Below are 20,619 nucleotides of genomic sequence, written 5' to 3'. Positions count from 1 at the left end.
ATCATGTCACCACCCTGATAGTTCGTCATTACCATGAAGAGATTCAACATCAAGGGAGGCATTTTACTGAAGGAGCCATCAGATCTGCTGGTTTTTGGATCCTTGGTGGCAAACGGTGCGTGAGCAAGCTCATCTTTGAGTGCATCACATGTAGAAAGCTCAGAGGAAGGTGTGAAGTTCAAAAAATGGCAGATCTCCCAGCCGACAGGCTCAGCATGGAACCGCCATTTTCGAATATTGGCCTAGATGTTTTTGGCCCCTGGTCTGTAGCAGCCCGACGAACAAGAGGAGGTCATGCAGAGAGCAAAAGATGGGCTATTCTATTCACCTGTTTAAGTGTTAGAGCTATCCATATTGAGGTCATTGAATCTCTGGATACCTCCAGTTTCATAAATGGATTGAGAAGGTTCCTGGCAATCCGAGGACCAGTGAAGCACATCCGCTCTGATAGAGGAACTAATTTTGTCGGAGCCTCAAAGGTCCTAGGAATCCCATCAAACATTGATGGAGAATCTGTGAAGAGATTTCTTTCGGATCATGACTGCATGTGGACCTTCAACAGCCCACACTCTTCTCATATGGGTGGAGTGTGGGAACGGATGATTGGTGTCGCACGCCGCATTTTGGACTCGATGTTTCTTCAGATGGGGTCTTCCAAACTCACACACGAGGTGCTCGTAACCTTCATGGCAGAGGTCACCGCCATTGTGAACAACAGACCATTAATTCCTGTCTCCAATGACCCTATGGATCCATTCATTCTTACACCGGCAACATTGTTAACGCAGAAAGTGGGTCCTTGTCCGGCACCTGTAGGGGACTTTGATGACAAAGACTTGTCTCGACATCAGTGGCGCAGGGTCCAAAGTCTGTCAGACACATTCTGGACCAGATGGCGCAAGCAGTATTTATCTACTCTGCAACCTCGCAAAAAGTGGACATCTGAACACAGAAGTTTAAAACCAGGAGATGTTGTGCTCCTAAGAGACAATGCAGTAAAACGCAATGTTTGGCCTATGGGCATCATTGCTGAAGTGTACCCCAGTAAAGATGGACTTGTTCGGAAAGTTCAGGTCAGAGTGACAAGTGCAGATGGCGTAAAGTTGTTCTTGCGACCTGCAAGTGAAACGGTTTTGCTTATTTCTTCCGAAGAGTAATGTTGAGAATGTTATTAATGGTGAAACAAGTAAAGTTTCAGGCGGGGAGTGTGTTGTTATGTGCCAGTTTATTGACATTTCACAGGTTTATTCTACAGAAGTGTTCAGTTGTTGCCATCTAGTGGCAGGATTAGGTACTACATTTTAAGAGCCTGCCGTTTTTGATGATGTCATAAAAAGTAGACAAGGCAGGAGAATACTAAGCATGGTTTTCTCTCAGTAACACGGCAACTTCGATTCAGTCGGTCTTTGAAAGCACTGTTGGTATGTATTAAATTTCGCAATGGATCTTTTGTTTATTAAGAATAATTTAGCTGTTTGTAAAAGCAGTATTTCCCTTAAAGAACGTTTAGCCGTGCACTAAATATTTTCTCTGGAGCAAATTTATTGTACCCTTAGGTGCTGTATTGTTTGTTACTGTGTATTATTTCTGAACGTTTGTATGTTCATTTCTCAGTTTTACCCTACTCCAACTGGCTTCAGTAAAGAGTCAACGTAAGCCCTCTTGTCTGTGTGGTCATCTTGGAGAGGAGTTTATCTGAATGTCGACTCCAACAAGGCGATGGAGGTTGAGGACATGACACAACGTGATGGCATGGGCATGCATGGCTTTCAATGGCACTGGGTCACTTGTGTTTATTGATGACATAACAACAGACAAAAGTAGCCGGATGAATTCTGAAGTGTACCGGGATATACTTTCAGCCCAGATTCAGCCAAATGCTGCAAAGTTGATCGGACGGCGCTTCACAGTACAGATGGACAATGACCCCAAGCATACAGCCAAAGCTACCCAGGAGTTCATGAGTGCAAAAAAGTGGAACATTCTGCAATGGCCAAGTCAATCACCAGATCTTAACCCAATTGAGCATGCATTTCACTTGCTCAAATCCAGACTTCAGACGGAAAGACCCACAAACGAGCAAGACCTGAAGGCTGCGGCTGTAAAGGCCTGGCAAAGCATTAAGGAGGAGGAAACCCAGCGTTTGGTGATGTCCATGGGTTCCAGACTTAAGGCAGTGATTGCCTCCAAAGGATTTGCAACAAAATATTGAAAAAAACTATTTTGTTTTGGTTATGGTTATTTGTCCAATTACTTTTGAGCTCCTAAAATGTGGAGTGTTTGTAAAGAAATGTGTACAATTCCTACATTTTCTATCAGATATTTTTGCTCAACCCTTTAAATTAAACGTTACAATCTGCACTTGAATTCTGTTGTAGAGGTTTCATTTCAAATTCAATGCGGTGGCATGCAGAGCCCAACTCGCGAAAATTGCATTACTGTCCAAATATTTCTGGCCCTAACTGTATTTTTGAGGAAGCGATATATTTGCTACAATATTTTTTACTTTTACATTTATTTCCACAGACACTCCACAGAATGGGAGTCACATTTGTGTCAATCAGAATCTTCAGGAACGTTCTGATGTCCATGACGAGGACAGAGATGCAACTGTGTGTGAGTATCTACTATTTTAGAATGTTGATGATATTTTATGCTTCAATATTGTTTATGTACATAATATAATTATGCTATGTATTGACTATGCACACAATGTTTTCCAGCTGCATCAAGGACCTACTGCCAGTCATCCAGATGTTGGTCAAGAAAGAAGCAGGTAAGATCTAGAGATGTTACAAATCCTTGAATGATTAAAGTACTGTGATTTATTAAAATCCATCAAGGCAAATTATCTGCCTCAAAGTTTGTTGAATTATGTTTTACTATTTATTACCAACTGCTTTTAATTATTTTTTCTAACAATTGTTTCCAAGTATTTTCTCTTTTTCATTAAAGTTTTTATTTTTTGTAAGAATTTATTAATATAATGTTTTTTTTGTTTTTTTTTTGTTTTGTTTTAATGTCTTATGTGCGCATACTAAGCTGGAAGTTGCCAAACAATTTCACTGTAGTTTCATAATGACAAAAAGATGCCTGTAGCTCATAATGATTGTTCTGTATTAACAGTTGATGGAGGAAGGCAGAGAGTACTGGCAGCAGAGGAGGTGGCATTCTGGGAGGATGGCAGCTATGAGGGGGTGTCAGGATGGACTGTGGTGAGGTTGAGAACCCAAGTTCCCCCAACCAGGAGCTCAGTGACGTCGGGCCTACGCTACAGGAGAGACGTTGGGCCTGTCCTGAACGCAGCATAATGTTGGATCATGTTTGGACAAAAAAACCCACTGCCAGATAGTCCAGAAATGGACAAGCATTTATGTCTTATTTTGTGTGCAAACAGTAAAAAAAATAAATAAAATGAAATAAAGAAAAAAACTTATGTGCCTCATTTATGTTCCTCATATATGAACATGTTGTATATAAGCAATATCAAATGAATATATTTTAATACAGCATTTATTTTTTATATAGATTTTTTTTTTTAAATACAGCGTTACAAATGATTGGGGTGGGGTTTATTCATAAAGACTGTCCTGTACTGTCCAATGGGCACACATCAACCAGCCAATCACATGTCAATGATGAACTGTGATGTCATTGTTTTTCATCCAATGACTGAGAATCCACGTGGGTCTGCTGAAGCGCCTTTGCATATGCTAGGGTATTCGTATGCTAAGTAGAGTCGTCAATACCATAGACATAAGCATAGATGCTTCATGGACCGCTCTCGCCTATTGTCGCTGACGAGATTTAGGGCGGCCATCTTGGAGCGGTACTCCACTCCACTCAGCTTATGTGTTTAGCAGGCACAATGACGTATCAGCGCATTTAATCGATCATAACACGCTTTTTTGTTACTGGAAACCATATTCAAACATCTATCAAAGCTACATTTATAAACAATTGTATTATTTAAGTATGTTTTTAATACATAGTTCAGCATATTTAAATATGCTTAGTGGCTATAACAATAGAATAGGAATGGAATATTCTGATATCGATGTATGAAGAGCATATTACAAAGCACACAGCCATTCATAATTTATTTAATAAATTATTTAGTAATATCAATACATATTTATATAACTATACAAACACAAATAAATAAAGATATATGTTTTTGAGCCGAGGAGTTCTAGCTTCAGTGATTCAGTAGCTGAGATTGAGTCCAAAATCCGATGTGAGATTCATCCGTGCTGCAGTGAATCCGTCTCTCTTTATAGATTCCTTCCTCACATCGTGTCTTTATGAAACTTTCAAAACAAAAACGGAAGATTTGGGATGTATCTTACTATTGAAAGAACTACATATAAATAATAGTCTTTACCACCTGTGTAAACGTTGCTGGTGAAGGTTACAACCAGTGGCGCAAAAAGTGGGTATGCAGCGCATGCAACACATGCCCCCTCTGGGCGCCAAAACCCCGTCTGGAGGGTGCCGATTATGTCTTCTGTCGAGAAAAAGTCGAGCTCAGCCCACTTCCCCATGCTGGAGATTTTAGTTTAATAATGACAATAAATAAGTTATCTTTAAAACTGATTACACAGGTGACATCAAGACCCAACAGTAGAGTCAGACGATAATAAAATTAATCTGGTTGTGTGTGTTGTAATTGTGTCCTGTTTTAATTCTACTTTTTTCTATTTAATCATAAAAAATCATAGTCAGACAGAAAGAGAGTCATGTAACAGGAAGAGCAGGTTTCCTGGAAAAAGAGGAAGTTTCCAGCCTGCAGTGAATAAAAATAGTTCAGACTGCTCATTTTGAGCACTAAAGGTTTAAGGAATAAAATCTAGACATTTTGAGTAATTGGATAAAACCCAGGGTAAAATACTTAAATTAATAATGATAACTTATAGTTAAGCCAATAATTAATATTGGTTTAACCGGTGGTTGATGTTGGTTTGATTATAGCAGGGGTCCCCAAGCTACGGCCCGCGGGCCGGATCCGGCCCACCACGTCATTTGGTCCGGCCCCCTGAACAATGCCAGATCCGGCCTGCCTGCTCATACCAGAGAGCATTCAGTGTTTTTTTTTCATATATTGTATTTTCTGGTTTATATGTGGATTTTTCTTCAACCACCAGGGGGCTTGAGCAGATGTGAAACTAACTTTCCCTCAATGGAATATATACTAGTCAGTCCCAGTCACCATTTCACTCACGGTTTTTTCCATTTGCATTCTGGGTAAAAATCTATCTAAAAGCGCGAATGTGTCGTCCCCCCCCTCGACAGTTTCAAAGACAGAACAGCCCTTCTCCTCCTCCACCCCCACCCTCCTCCTCCTCCTCCTCCTCTTCCAACCCCCCCCCCCCACCCGTCGACAAGAATTTTCTAAGGTTTCTTTCTCCAAAAACTAAGACCGGCCCCCGACCAGAGAAAAGAACAGCTATGTGGCCCTCGCAGGAAAAAGTTTGGGGACCCCTGGATTATAAGAATATTTACACTTACTCTTAAACTTATGGAAGTACTTAAAGGTGAAATAAGTAACTTTAACATGGTATCAAATAATTAGAATAATGGATTATTCTTGGTTTCTTTTCAGAAATGTCTGTAATAACTCACATCATGATTATAAGAGTAACTAATAAGTAATGGTTATTATAATATTGTAAGTGAATGCTAAATCAGAGAAACTAAGGGGTTATAAATGTGATTTTGACATTGAATTTGAAATGGTGTAAAATGTGTAACTGTAATCAAAGGTCACTGATGTTGTGTTGGAGGTAGATGGTAGGTGAAAAGTCAGGGGGAAAGAGGAACTGATGGGAGAGCAGAGATGACCAAGGCCTTATTGCTAAACTTCAACTTTCCTAAGAAAAGGTTAGACACAAGAGGACTGTTGAGCAACCCTGGGTCGTTAGAACAGACATCATGTCATGTCTCCAAGACGGTGACGGATATGAGATCATCGGTCCAAGCAGTCAGCCAATGAGACAGGCACAGCAACAAAGCTATGCAAATGCACTAAAAGGGTGGATAAACCCTTTATAAGGTGAGTGCAAAAGAGGAGTCTTTGGTTGGATCCTTCAGGCAGCTTCGAGCCAAGATCGAGATGGACAAAGAACTCTGCAGCTGAAGAAGAGGAGCCGAAGACTGTTCTGCATATGGGGACCAACCCGTTAGCCCCGCAACATGTGGCTTCAAATTGCATTTCTCTCATCAGCTGGGTTCGAGACCCCAAAGAAAAAGACCAAGGCAAAGATGAAGATAAAGACAAAGGCAAAGAACAAAGGCAAAGAGGAAGAACTGGTGTGTTCCTTCCATGAGACCAACTCGTCTACATCTCGAAGGACCAGAAAGATCGTGACACGAAGAGAAAGGAGCTACAGAGCTGCAAGACAAGAAGGAGAGGACTGCATGAGGAAGTCACCCTGAGGCCCGAGATCTGCCCCTCTGACTCAGTACTCTTCCTGTACTGGGAGCCTCCTGCTGCTGCAACACCTTTTCCATCATCAGGCCAGTTCTGGGGTTCAAAATGCCAAACTCCGTCCGTCTCTCTCAAAGTTTTTCTTTTTTAGTTCACAGTGTCAGCATTAGAGAAAGATAGGCTAGATTATTGATTTTACGTATTTGATTATTTCTGTTACTGAATTAAGCTGTACTGACCCTTGCAAAATTGCCTTACTTAGCATTAAGAAAATCTAAAAGATGTTGTGGACATTCAATTAATGAGTCACCTTAAAGTTCTTTGATGGTTGTAAAATAGCTATGAAGTTTGATTCTGGGAGGAGAAAGTGGAAAATGTTTTATAGGTTGCTTTTAGCCAAAACTAAAACAACACCCTTGGGACTCGCCCGAGTCACTAAAACCTACCTGGTTCAGTAATAAGTGCAATTTGTAATAAAGAGAAAGAGCGACCGTTAACAGGTGTGCTCTGTGAAACTAGCTGATTCCGGGCTGCTCAATCTGGCTCATTCACAGGGTGAAAAAGGGTGGGACATCTGGATGGAGGTCGTTAGAAGCCAGGCTAGTCTTTCTCGCGCCCAGCTTAAACAGAATGTCCTCTATATTCTCATCTGTAGTAATACTCCGGAGTTAGAGGCTTCTCGGACCCGTTAGAGAGCTGGGAGCAACATCTCCCTCCTCTCAGAAGGGGAAGTAGAGAGAGAGAGAGGGGGGGGATGTTGCGCAACAACACACACTTCCCATACACTTCAGCGCGCCTTACGCTCCTTCACCTAACGCACATAATGAGGTAAATCTAGCGCAAGTTTCACACTTAGCGTATCCTCGCCTCGGGTGGGGTTTGGGGGGGAGCGAGCGTATGTTTTCTACGCTGACGTTCCTTCCTTGGGGGGGCGCCGATTTATGTTTTCGCATCCACCTGAATAATGTGCAGTTGCGCCACTGGTTATAACACATAATATTTGTTTTATAATATGTGTTATATTGTTTTATTTCTAATATAGGCTCTTGTGTCAGATAATCTAAGTCAATGTTAGAGAATAATTAATTTTTTAAGATTTAGCCTTCATAGCGGGGCTGAACCCGTATTACACCAAGCACTGTGGCTAATATTAGCTGGTATCTCGCCGGTGGACATAAATACAGTAAAGTAATATTCTAATCACAATATATACAAGTAAGATGGACATATTATTGTGTATACACAATAATATGTCCATCTTACTTGTGAAATGTTGTCTGTGGAGCCCTCACATCAATCGTCCATCGATCAGAACAACAATATCCCTCAGTGCTGAGGCATCATCTGCTGTTTTGATTGAGCAAAGTAGGAGGGTATACCGCTCCAAGATGGCCGCCGTATTTCCTGCGCCGCAGCGGTCAATGCGGGGTCTACTCTTATATTATGTCTATGGTCAATACCTCCCGCCTAGAAGGACCTCGCTGCAGCAAACAGAAAGGGGCGGGGACGGACCACTGTCAGTCTCTTACCTTATTTGGTAATGGGGTCATGGGCTGTTTGCACCTAAGGCGTTGACGTCACATCTCCAGGAGCTAATGCGGCTCACTTTTTTCCGCTTTGAGTTACCATGACTGGTAGAAAAGACTAAGTCGTATTTCAGATGCAAAAAAAAACAATACTATTAACATTGTTGTCTTCCTAATATAATGGGCTTTTAAGTTTTCGTTAATTTCCAAGCGATCCTGAATTAAGAAGATGGCTTGTAAATATCTGTCGCTACCAGCTAACGCCGCACAGCAAAGTTTGCAGCCTTCACTTCACTCCGGATCAGCCTAAAACTACCGGGGATACGGATGGTAAATAAAGGAGCCTCCCTGAGTTATTTCCATGGAATCACTTCTATATTCAGCCTGAAAGAGTTTATGGGAACGAGAGAGCAGACCAGAGCCAGACAGCCGAGCGACTGATCCGCCTGTACATCCTGCTGTAAACACCGTCCTATCTGAGCTCTTCACAAGAAACATGCAAAGGTAATAAAACGAAATAACACGGAGACATGAAGCAACACGGTCATATTTTTCTAAAAGCAGCAACTTTGAACCTGAACAGCTGAACCAGATCTCTGACACCAGAGCTGCGCTACTGTCGAGCTATGAGGCTTGTTGAGCTCCGTCAGGCTTCGGAAGTAAAAAGCCCGAACCGTGACCTCCCCGTTAGTCTGTGACACTAACGACAATAAACACACATAATATACTTGAAAATAAGATAAATACATTGTCCGTTAGAATGTTTAGATACTTAAATAGCACATTTTACAAGAACAATGTCCGAGAATATTGCCTACTAGCATAAGCTAACGTTAATGTTAGCCACAAAGTGTAAGTAAAACTCACCTTCGTATCAGTGAATGTATAACGAGGCGTACATCTTAAAACCTTTCTCCAGCTGACTTGTTGGGGCTTCGGATCGATGTACAAACCTTGGCCACGCACTGCAAGCACCTAATGTAAATGATATTTGTATTGGATGGAAACAATCGAGCCGCTTTACCCCGAACGCAGAAGCTGAGGTGCAAAGAGCCCATTGCAATCCGGAAGTGAAGGGGGCGCTATTTCCTATACTTCTGTTTTTATTTTCTTTTGATATCTGTGATATATTTTCACCTTTAGGAAGGAATTTCACTCTCAGAATGTATTTGAACTTCTCTCTTTTATTTACTTCATGGCAGCTCACAGTTTTTAGCAAATTCTGTAGCTTTCGGTGTACTTCTAAATCTGCTCCTTAGTCGCATCTTTTCGGGCCTGCTACTGCCTCTAGTGGCGTGGGGGTGGTAACACAACCAATATAATTACATTACTAAATCAGAATACCACAAAGTCTTTATTATTTACTATTAATTCTGGCATTACTGGCCAGCTGCCCGCCCGCTCCCGCGCACCTCCACTCCCCCCTCCTGGGATTCCGCAATCGAATCCCGTGAGTCCCCTACGTTCTTACGTCACTGCGCTTTCTGATTGGTTGCCTGTCACATTCAACAGGTTACGTTCTCGCTCCCAGTCAGGCAAAACCCCACAAGCTGCGGTAATCAGGCCAAGGGATTCCGGGATTTCGGTCTTTGGCCCGAGGTGGCGAGTCGGGACGGAAGTAGCAACTCTGACGGAGCGTGGTTCGGTCACGAGAAGCTAAGAAGTGGAAGAGCGGTTTAAAGGCATAATCTGGACTGTGAGTGGACTAAGATGGCTAGTAGTAGTGGAGGGTGCTCAGAGGATGAAGGAATGGAAACAAGTTGGTCGGTGGTAGAAAATAAGAAAGGGGGAGGAGGAAAAGATAAGAGCAAGAAAGACCGCAACTAACTTCACTGCGGTGCAAGAAAGGGATAAATACAGGAAAAAGATCTCTCGAAGATGAGGAGGAAAACGTCGAGACACGAAAGAAAGTAATGATGGAGGAGTTCAAGGTAATTTTGAAATTCAGAGCTGGGCAGGATTTGACAGGAGTGAGTCCAATCACGTTATCTATTGGTCTAAAGAAAGTAATTGGAGAGGTGGAATTAGCTAAAGTGCTAAGAGATGGAAGCCTGTTGATTATCTGTAAAAATGCTGAACAAAAGAACAAAGCGTTAAAAATACAGTCGATTTGTAAAAGAGATGTAATGGAGAGGAAAATATTGGGAGAAGAGAGAGGAATAAAAGGGGTAATATCAGGGATTCCATTAGGAGAAAACTTGGATGAGTTAAAGAAAATCATAAAAGGAGGAGAAGTGACAAATATCAGATGACTGCAGGCTTTTAGAAATGGAGAAAGAGTGGATAGCACTTCTGTGCTATTAGAGTTTAAAGGAAAAGAAAAACCAGATAAAATAATGATTGGATATTTGAGTTTCAGTGTCAGGAATTATATTCCTCCACCGATGAGATGCTACAAGTGTCAGAGATATGGACATACAGCAAAAGTGTGTAATGGGAAGCAAAGATGTGGTAGGTGTGGAGGAGAACATTCCTATGGGGAGTGTGGAGAGAAGCCGATAAGATGTTGCAACTGTGGAGGAGATCATACTGCAGCATATGCAGGGTGTATGGTGAGAAAAGAAGCAGCAGAAATTCAAAAACTAAAAACAGAGAAGAGAATGTCATATGCAGAAGCAGTAAAGGAGGTGAAAAGTGCAGGGGTAAATCAAAGAGCAAAAGTAGAAAAGAAGATGATAGATAAAGGTCAAAATAATGTCACGTTAGAAAAACTGATCCCGTTCTTAGCCTACATTATAAATTGTTCAGAACAAGCGAGGACTAAAACTGAAAAAATTAAAATAATAGTGAAAGCAGCAGTAAGATTCTTTAATGTCACGGATTTATCATGGGAAAGAATTCAGGAGGAACTCAGACAAGGAGAGGGATCAGGTGAAAATGAAGCAAATCAAATAGTCATATAATTTTAATATTACAATGGAATGCTAGAAGTCTAATTGCTAATGGTCAAGAGTTTAAAGGTTTTATTAATAGATTAAAGGAGAAACCAGATGTAATTTGTATTCAAGAAACTTGGTTAAAACAAACATTACAGTTTAGTATTAATGGGTATTCAACTATAAGAAGAGATAGAGGAAATGGAAATGGAGGAGGATGTGCTATATGTATAAAAGAAAAGATAAAATTTATTAAGATACAATTGGACACGGAATTAGAGATTCATGGAATTAAAGTGTGGACAAAAAATGGAAGTATAGTAATTATAAATTATTATAATCCTTGTAAGAAAATAGATAAAGCAAAGATAGAAAATATACTTAAACACAGGGGAGAGAAGCTAATATGGTGTGGGGATTTTAACGCACACAGCACTTTATGGGGTGAGAAAGATGATTATAATGGGGGAATTTTAGAAGAAATAATTGAGGAAAAAGAATTGGTAGTATTAAATAATGGGGAAGGAACTCGGTTGGATATGATTAGTGGTAAGGAATCTGCCATTGATCTCACTCTAGTATCGCAAGGTATGGCAGATAGTTGTAAATGGAAAATAAATAAAAATAGTACAATAGGCAGTGATCACTATCCAATATTTACTGAAGTTGAGTTAGATACGGAAAAAGAACCGGTAAATAGTCAAGGAAGATGGAGGTTTAAAGATGCTGATTGGAGGAAATATAAAGATATAAGTGAAAATAGATTGATAAATATAGATATAAATAAATCAATAAACGAATTAAATTTAGAAGTTAGAGTATTATTGAAGTAGCAAAAGAAGCAATCCCAAAAGGTAAAGGGATTAAAAAGAAAAGAATAGTCCCTTGGTGGAATATAGAATGTACATTGGCAATTAAAGCAAGGAATAAGGCTTTTAAAACACTTAAAAAAGATGCCAGTTTCCAAAACCTAATTAGTTATAAGAGGAAACAAGCAGAAGTCAGGAGGAAGATTAGAAATGCGAAAAAGTTTTATTGGAGTAAATATTGTGAATCATTAGGAAAAACTACAGCATTAGATAGAGTATGGAATACAATTAGGAAAATGTCAGGAAAGTCAAAGGAATACAATTTTTCAATATTGAAAAATAATGGAAATATGATTATAGAAGATAAAGATAAGGTAGAATTATTAGTAAAAGTTTTAGCTAAAGTGCATAGTAATGAAAATCTTAGTAAAAAAGAGAAAGAAGGAAGAGAATTAACGAAAGGATAAATGAGGAAATGGTTGATAATGATACTATAAATATGAAGTTTTCAATGACAGAGTTAAATAAAGCATTAAAGAATACAAAAAATTCAACACCAGGGGAGGACCAAATAAATTATGTTATGCTTAAAAACTTGAGTGAAAGGAGTAAATTAGTTTTACTAAAATTATATAATAAAACATGGGAAGAAGGAACTTTGCCAGATAAGTGGAAAGAATCAATTATTATTCCTATCTGTAAACCAGGTAAGGATCCTCAGTTAGCTGAAAGTTACAGGCCAATAGCTTTAACATCTTGTGTCGGGAAAGTAATGGAGAGGATGGTGAATAATAGATTAATGTACTTCTTAGAATCGAGAGAAAAAATAAAATCATATCAATATGGCTTCAGGAAAGGAAGAAGTACAACAGATCCTATGGTACAGCTTGAACATGAAATCAGAAAAGCACAGGTGAATAAAGAGGTTTTAATGGCAGTGTTCTTGGATATTGAGAAGGCATATGATATGTTATGGAAGGAAGGTTTACTGATTAGAATTAGACAAATAGGGTTAAGAGGTAAAATTTATAATTGGATTAAAGATTTTTTAACTGATAGAAGTATAAGAGTTAAAATAGGAAATGAAGTAAGTTCAAAATATTTAACTGAAAATGGCACTCCTCAAGGTAGTATTATAAGTCCAATGTTATTTATAATAATGATTAATGATATTTTTAGTAAAATCGAAGGTAAGTTTGGAATGACTTTATATGCGGATGATGGTCTTATTTGGAAACGGGGAAGAAATATAAAATTTATAAATTATAAAATGCAAGAAGCGTTAGGTAAAGTAGAAGATTGGGCGCTAGAGTGGGGATTTCGAATTTCAAGTTCAAAGTCTAAATTTGTTAACTTCACTAAGAGGAAGGTAGGTGCTAATATAAAATTAAAAATGTATGATAAGGAAGTAGAAAGGGTAGATAAATTCAAATATTTAGGTTTATGGTTCGATAAAACGCTTACATGGAAAATGCATATTAGTAAAATAATAGAGAGAAGTAAAAAAATATTAAATATCATGAAGTGTTTGAGAGGCAAAGAATGGGGAGCAGGTAGGAAAACTTTGAAAACATATATTGGACTTATTAGATCGGTAATGGATTACGGAAGTGTGGTATATAATTCTGCCTCAGGTAACTTATTAAAAGAAATAGATAAAATACAGTATCAAGCGTTAAGAATTTGCTGTGGGGCAATGAAGACGACACCAGTGTCAGCACTACAGGTAGAAATGGGGGAAATGCCATTGGAGTTAAGAAGGAAACAATTAGGAGTAGGGTTTTGGGCAAACGTAAAAGGGCATAAAAGAAATTATCCTATAAATAATATATTACAACCATGCCAAGAAAGTGTTAAGAGTGTAAATGTAAATAGTTTTGGATGGATAATAAATAAAGAAGTAAAGGAAATAGGATTAAATCAATGTTTAATTAGCCCGGTGGTGGATTTTTCATGTAATCCGCCTTGGATACAAAAAGAGATGAAAGTTGATTTAACATTGTTGGAAGAAGGAAAACAAACGGTAGAAGGAGAGGTGGAAGGATACATAAGAAGGGTATATGGAGAATACTTACAAATATACACAGATGCATCAAAAATGATAAATGATAGAGTAGGAATAGCATTTATAATTCCAGATTTAAACATTATGGAAAATAAAAGATTAACGGATAGTTTGAATGTATACACAGGAGAGTTACTGGCTATTTCAATGGCGTTAAAATGGAGTGAAAAATTAAGCGAAAAGAAAGTGTTAATTTGTTCTGATTCAAGTAGTGCATTAATAAGTATTATGGAACAAGAGTCGGAAGCAAGACAAGACATTCTGATAGATATAAATAAATCAATACATAAAATGGGAAAAAATGGATCTACTGTTAAATTTATTTGGATTCCGGCTCATACCGGAATAGTTGGTAATGAATTAGCAGATACATTCGCAAAGAGTGCGAGTAAGAGAAATGAAATTGAATTGGAAGTTAAGTATAGTAAAAATGAGATAAGGAGTATAAGCAAAATATATTACAAGAAGAAGTGGCAGGAACAGTGGGAGGGTGAAAAGAAAGCAAGGTTTTATTATAATATTCAAAAAAAAGTGGGGGAGTGTAGAAAAGAAAATAGGAATAAACGAGAGGAAGATATTATATCTAGGTTAAAATTTGGACACGTAGGGTTAAATAGTACTTTGAAAATAATAAATAAACATAGTACGGGGTTATGTGATTTTTGTGGAAAGCTGGAAACAGTTATACATATTTTTATGGAATGTAATAAATATAATCTAGAAAGAGAGGAATTAGTAGAAGAGTTAAATAGGAATAAAGTTAAATTAAATATTAGAGATCTGCTACAAAAATCATCTGGAGATGTGGTTTTTAATTCTGTGTTTAGGTTTCTTAGAAAAACAGGTCTAATAGGGAGATTATAGGGATTAGACATCTGGTTCATACTCCAGTCCAGAAGGTGGCGGTAATGCACCTGAAAGTTGTTTGCCAACCGCCATAAAACAAAAAGAAGAAGAAGAAGAAGAATCAGGCCAAGACATTGTTGAATATGCCTGATGTTATATCGGGCATATTCAACACCCCACCGCGTAACACCCCGCAGGACGCTGTAAGATTGTCGTAAAGGAAAAATCGGGGCAAAAAAATAAATAAATAAATAAATAAAGGCTTTAGCGGGCTGGGAACACACCAACATGCAGAAGCCTACGGTCACCTCGCCCCCTCCGGGCCGCGGCAAAATTGCTAAGTCTTGACCGGTCCGCGGTAATAAAAAGGTTGGTGACCACTGACCTATATGACAGAGGACAGGTGTTTCTTCTTTATTCCTTGTTTGTTGACAAATGTAAAGAATTTTTGGCCAACATTTTAAAAACATGGGGAACAGATTTGGGAGAAAACATGTCGCGTGAGGAGTGGTCAGAAGCCTGCACTTCGACTCATACACAATCTGCCAACGCAAATTACAAATTACTGCAATACATCACTGACTAGGTAATACATCACTGCAGTTAAATTGCATCACTTTAACCCTAATATTCCTGACACTTGCATTAAATCTACTTCCAAAAAGGTTCTTTATTTCATTGTATGTGGGCGTGTCCTAGAGTGTTAGCTTTTTGGAAGGATGTATTGATTGTGATTAGTCAGATGATTAAAAAGGTTCCTTTAAATCCTAAAATGTGCATCTCAAATATTTATCCTGAGGACTGTGCTATCCCAAACAACTTGAGATCCTTACTTAATGTCTCCTTTTTGGAAGCTAAACGTTGTATTGCATCCTCATGGAAAAAAGAGACATTATGTGGAATTTCATAATGGCTTACTCAAATGACGTTTTACTTTACACTTGAGAAAATCAGCTATTTTACTAAGAACAAGCTTGATAAATTTTGGGAAATCTGGTCTGTCTTTTACACTTGACTGGGTCAAAATGATATCCAACTCGATGGGTGGAAAAAGGATTTGTTATAAGGTCATATGGTAAGACAAACTGATGTTTATGCTGGTTGGTCTATTGAGGGTCTGCTGCAAACTTATTTTATTTTATTTATTTTTTCTCCTCCCCTGTGTGTATGTCCTTTTGGTTTTTGTTTTGTCTGGGTCTATATTTTAAATATTTGTAAGTGAGTATATGTATGTTTCTTGTTCTCTTGTAAAAATCAATAAATATATGTTTAAAAAAAAGTTGTACAACAGAGCTTTGCTGCCACCTGGTGGACATCGTTCAACAAGTTTGACCTTATAATTTGGTCTAAACTGGTCAGGCTGAAAGCATGGTGTTACTGGCTGACCTTTAAATAAATTTTTCCATGGACATAGGTTCATGTTATCAATAATTATTTGAATATTATGTAGTAATTTTGTTAAACTAATTATTTCTATGTGCTTTTCTATGAGCTTCAGCTAATTTTACAAGGTACATCCTTAAAAAGCATCTACGCTATTATTGGTTGAGGTCTAGTCACCTTTTGTATTTTATGTGTAATTAATAAATAGTTTCCCTCATAATTTGTTACGGCTTTACAAAACGAAATGAAATAGAGTTGTGAATAAAACCACAAAACAGTCGAGGACTGGATTATTTCCACTTCAAGTGTTAGCTAGCTGTCTGGCTAGCTGTATCGCTAGGTTTGTTAGCTTTGTAACACACACATTGTGAGGACAGCATATTATCTGACAAGCCATTTCGTTTCTGCATGAAGTCAGGCTCCCGTTGCTAATAAGTAATGATGTCAGTGCTGTGGGTAGGGTTTGGGGGTTAGGAGGAGTTTAAAAAAAACTGCTTCTCCAGTCTTGTCATTGATAGCTAACAATGGCCGCACCAGGACATGGTCGTCACTAAAAAAGGCAACTCAGCTGGATTATTTCATCTCAGGTCTATCTCTGCTCTCGTGTTACTGATAAAACAGAAGAGAGATTAAGTTTTACCTCGTATTCAAGTACCTCGCGCTCCATCTCCTGTTGGATGCCCTCCAGAAAATCGTTGGGGTCAAAATATGTGTGCTCTGGTGGAGACCTGGGAGAAGAAAGAGTGTGTGTGAGATAAATCCAAAAAGAGTGAAAAATAAATTAGGGACACAGTTTATAACGGAGCCCAAAACTCAGAAACCCTTTAATGTGTTTGGATTTAATTTTACCCCAGGGTCTAAAAATAAAATGACATGAAGAGGGAATGCAATAGGAAGGAAATCAGTCTAAAATCAGATAAGCTACACCCAGAGGCTAATCGCAAATTAGCATGTCACATTATTCATTTGACTAAAATTAAAAGAAACCACTATTATTCATTAGAGGCCACATTCCTGCTGTCACGGTGCATGTGTACTCATGGTGTTGGAGCTGTGAAGTCTCCCACACACACAGAAAGAGGAGCAGCAGCTTGCGAATATGCAATTATAAAAGAGCAGAACTGTTGTTTAAATGTGCCCAGGAGCTGCCATCATCTCTGGTGATTGGCAAGAACATTTTCCCTCAGACTGTGACGCTTGCTTGCTCTTTGTTATCACAGCTTTCTCCAGAGACAAGACAAGCAATCATTCACGGGGTGTGAAGAGAGCAAATCCAAAAATCAGATTACCTCATTCTTTGGGCTCATAATGTTGCTGAATCTAGACCTGATCAACCGCAGCAACCACTGAAGCCACAGGCTTGTACAGTAGGCATATCACTGCATCTGTCTGTACTGATGCATCGTCACGTTGGAAGAGTGTAATAATGGACTCAGACCTTTCATTGCTTCAGAGCCTAACTTTATGCTACCCTGCAAATTAAAGGGAGGAGGAGTGGGGGGCTGTTATGTGTTTTCCAGCGCAGCGATTCAAGGTTTTCTCAAACATGCATTAATGAGTCAAAGCAACCCTCCAGGAATGGAGGGAAATACAAGGGGACAAGGGGGAAGTCTAGAATTGTTCCCCCCAAAAGAAATCATAAAAGAAACCTATGTATTTAAACAATATCAATATGAAAAGGCAAAAGAAACAAAGAACTAAATAAATTTGCCATACATCTAAGAAAAAATTAATACATTTTTAGGTCTACTCCCGCCATTGTTAGAACCATAGGCGTAGGAACGGGGTTGAGGGAGGGATGTGTCCCCAAAAATATTGGAAGGACCCGTATTTGTCCCCCACAATAATTTCCCCTCAGTTGTGAAATCGCCCGATTTTTCCACTCGCGTACTTTAAAGGTGAGCTCTCTCCTAATAAGTTTAATGTACATTCAACTATAAACATCCCTACCCCAGTGAATTATATAGTAGGCTGCCCCAGGCATTGTTGACTCATGATTGCTTAAAGCTTCACAAGACCGACTGATTTTAGTGACATTGTCGGTGTAAAATATTGAATAAAATGTTATGCTACATGACTGGCATTATCTTTACTCTTACATTTCACTAGCAAAATTACAAGAGGATCGTCCTTATCGTCTCCAAAGGTATTCTGGGTAAAACTTGTCACCAGCCGTCCACCAATGTCATTATCAGTCTCTTGGCAACAGATGGCAAACTTGTTAGGACATTTTTACGACTAAGTTAACAGGAGTGGAGCTCCATGGAGCGGCAAAGTGAGAAGGATGGAAAAAAGAGAGCAAGGAAAAGGCAAAAACTGGACCCATATTTTGTTCGTCGTCTTGGAGATGAAGCGGAGTTTTTTGTTGGCAGCGATTCAGACCCGCCAAAACTGGCACCCCAGCCAGGGAGCCAGGATAGTTACAGGTAGCAACTCTAATATTATTCACAAAGTGCGAGTTAACTGTAGACTGATTATAAACTGTATCAGCCCAGTCCCCGAGCTTACATCTCATTTTTTCTCTCTATAGTCGCTGTTTTGAGCCAAGACAGCGGTATGGCGTTTATAGTTAAGGTTTACATTGGAGCCGCCTGGGAGAGCGGCGCGCGTGATCCGCACCGAGTTACAAAAGATCCAGAGGTGCACGAGGCACTGCGCATGCGGCGGGGTCGGCGCGTGCCGCTGCGTGTGTGCTTCAACGCGAACAATGAACCAAGCTCCGTGCTCATGAAAAATTAAAACAAATTCAATAATTTCCATTGGCATGATTTATCGTTTCTCTTTTTATTACTCTCTCTTTCTACCAAAAACTGTATGATAAAAGCTTTCAGGATGGTGCTTTGGTCTCAACTAAACCTTTTTTTGAAGGACATTCTTTTTTTTTACAAAGACTTGAAAATTCATTTTATTTGTCGTTTTGTTTATTTTTGGATATTTGAAATGTCTTCCAGTTGCAGTGTTAAATGTTCATTATAATTTAATGTTTACTGATCTTTCAGATTGTGTTCTTGCATTATTGTTTTGCCATTAACATTATATTACTTAAAAATGGTCTCAAAACAACAATAATATCGTTTATCAAACATCTAAATTTGTTATTGTGACAGGTCTACACACATATGATATATAGTGTAGTTAGTTTATTGCCATGGATGGCATAGTTACTTTGAAAGAGTAATTTGATTACTCAATGTAAAATTCATCCATCAGCTAGCTAGAAAATGTGCATCTCTTTTCCTTCCATCGTTTACGTTTTTGTGTCGCTGCTGTTACACATGAAACGTATCTCCCCAAGGAAAAAGAAGAAAGCAAAAATATGTGTTTTCTAAAAAAAAAATTACAAATACGTAACTTGGATACGTAATTTTAATCTGATTATTGGATTGTAAATAGTAACACGTTAGATTACTGCTTACAGGGGTCAGATTAGAGTAACGCATTGGTGACACCATTGTTTGACATTTTTGCTCAAGCTATTTACGGATCTTTCAGGTTTCCGATATGTGTCCCCCTCAATGATAAACGTGTTCCTACGCCCTTGGTCAGTCCAATGTGTATGAGGAGCAACAGCAGAGCTAGACGGCACAGGCTCAGTCAGAACCGCTGAAGTGAAGAACTAGCTGTTAGCTGTGGCTCTTCAGCACAAACAAAATCCCTCCAGTAAATAAATACTTAAAGCAAAAGATATGTTACACATTTTATTTACTTTCACCGCTCAATAAAGTGAAACACATTAACAATAAAAATCAGACTGCAGTTCATTATTTCTTTACTTTGCCTGAATCATGATAAACTGCCACACTATGCCTTGGAAATCAAAACTAGCTAAACTGCTACATTGCTTTCATAGACTTAGCTAATTTTTCTGTCAAAGGTAGCCAATATTTCAATTATATTTAGCTCTCTAACTCTTACTTTCATAAGAAGAGTTTGAAATGGGAGGGAGCAGCTGAGCGTTACTGCTAGCCGACAGCTCTGTATGGGAGCCGAGAGCAGAGGGGCTACTGCTGCTGACAGTTAAAAAAATAAATAAATAAAAATAAAAAATGTAAAAAAAAAGATACTTCCCAGATATTCAATTTCTACATATTTATAGGTTCTCAGCCATCCAGGACATGGAAAAACCAAGAAAAAAAAAGTTTAAAGCAACTTAAGTTACGATTTAAGTAAAACATAAGTTGTATTGACAGCCACTGCAATAAATCAATATTTATGAGGAATTTTATTAAGTGGAGTAAGTCATAAAAACTTCTTTTTACTTAAAGCCTTAGGTTTTTATAAAGGTACCAGAGATTAGATCGGTGACTCTGAACCAAACTCATATCTGAACAACATTTGAGTCTTAATTTGACTTCTATAAGTCTCAACAGTTTATTTACTGAGAAAGACACATTTGATATCCATCGTTACTTACTAGTCATTTTTGGTCCTGCAGCTTGAACACACAAAAAAATATTTAAACCACATTTCAAGAAATTTCATTGTGACTTTGCCGACTCCCCCAAAATTGCTCTTAAGAAATTTCCCTGTTTATGGTCCTCCCCAATAATGAAATGCAATTTCCTCCCTTGACTCTAGGTATATGTTTAATGATACAAAGCTCAAAATAGTACATTTTGCAAAATATCCCCCTTTCAGCCTTTTATTTTCTGAATCACGCTCCCTGATCTGTAGTTTTTGTATGGCT

General features: G+C 38.6%; 1 protein-coding gene across 1 annotated transcript in view; it reads right to left on the bottom strand.

The window, feature by feature from the left end:
* pdzrn3b (PDZ domain containing RING finger 3b) overlaps positions 1 to 20,619 on the bottom strand; it is a 233,886-nt gene that overhangs the window by 24,296 nt on the left and 188,971 nt on the right. The window contains exon 5 of the mRNA XM_088005922.1: positions 16,573 to 16,660. Within this exon, the coding sequence (XP_087862048.1) occupies positions 16,573 to 16,660 (88 nt within the window). The remainder of the gene's footprint in view (positions 1 to 16,572; positions 16,661 to 20,619) is intronic.

Source organism: Poecilia mexicana, unplaced genomic scaffold (assembly GCF_051168715.1).
Source record: "Poecilia mexicana isolate PSO_F unplaced genomic scaffold, ASM5116871v1 scaffold_5, whole genome shotgun sequence".
NCBI classification, from domain to species: Eukaryota; Metazoa; Chordata; class Actinopteri; order Cyprinodontiformes; family Poeciliidae; genus Poecilia; species Poecilia mexicana.
This window is presented reverse-complemented; position numbering and strand designations above follow the sequence as displayed.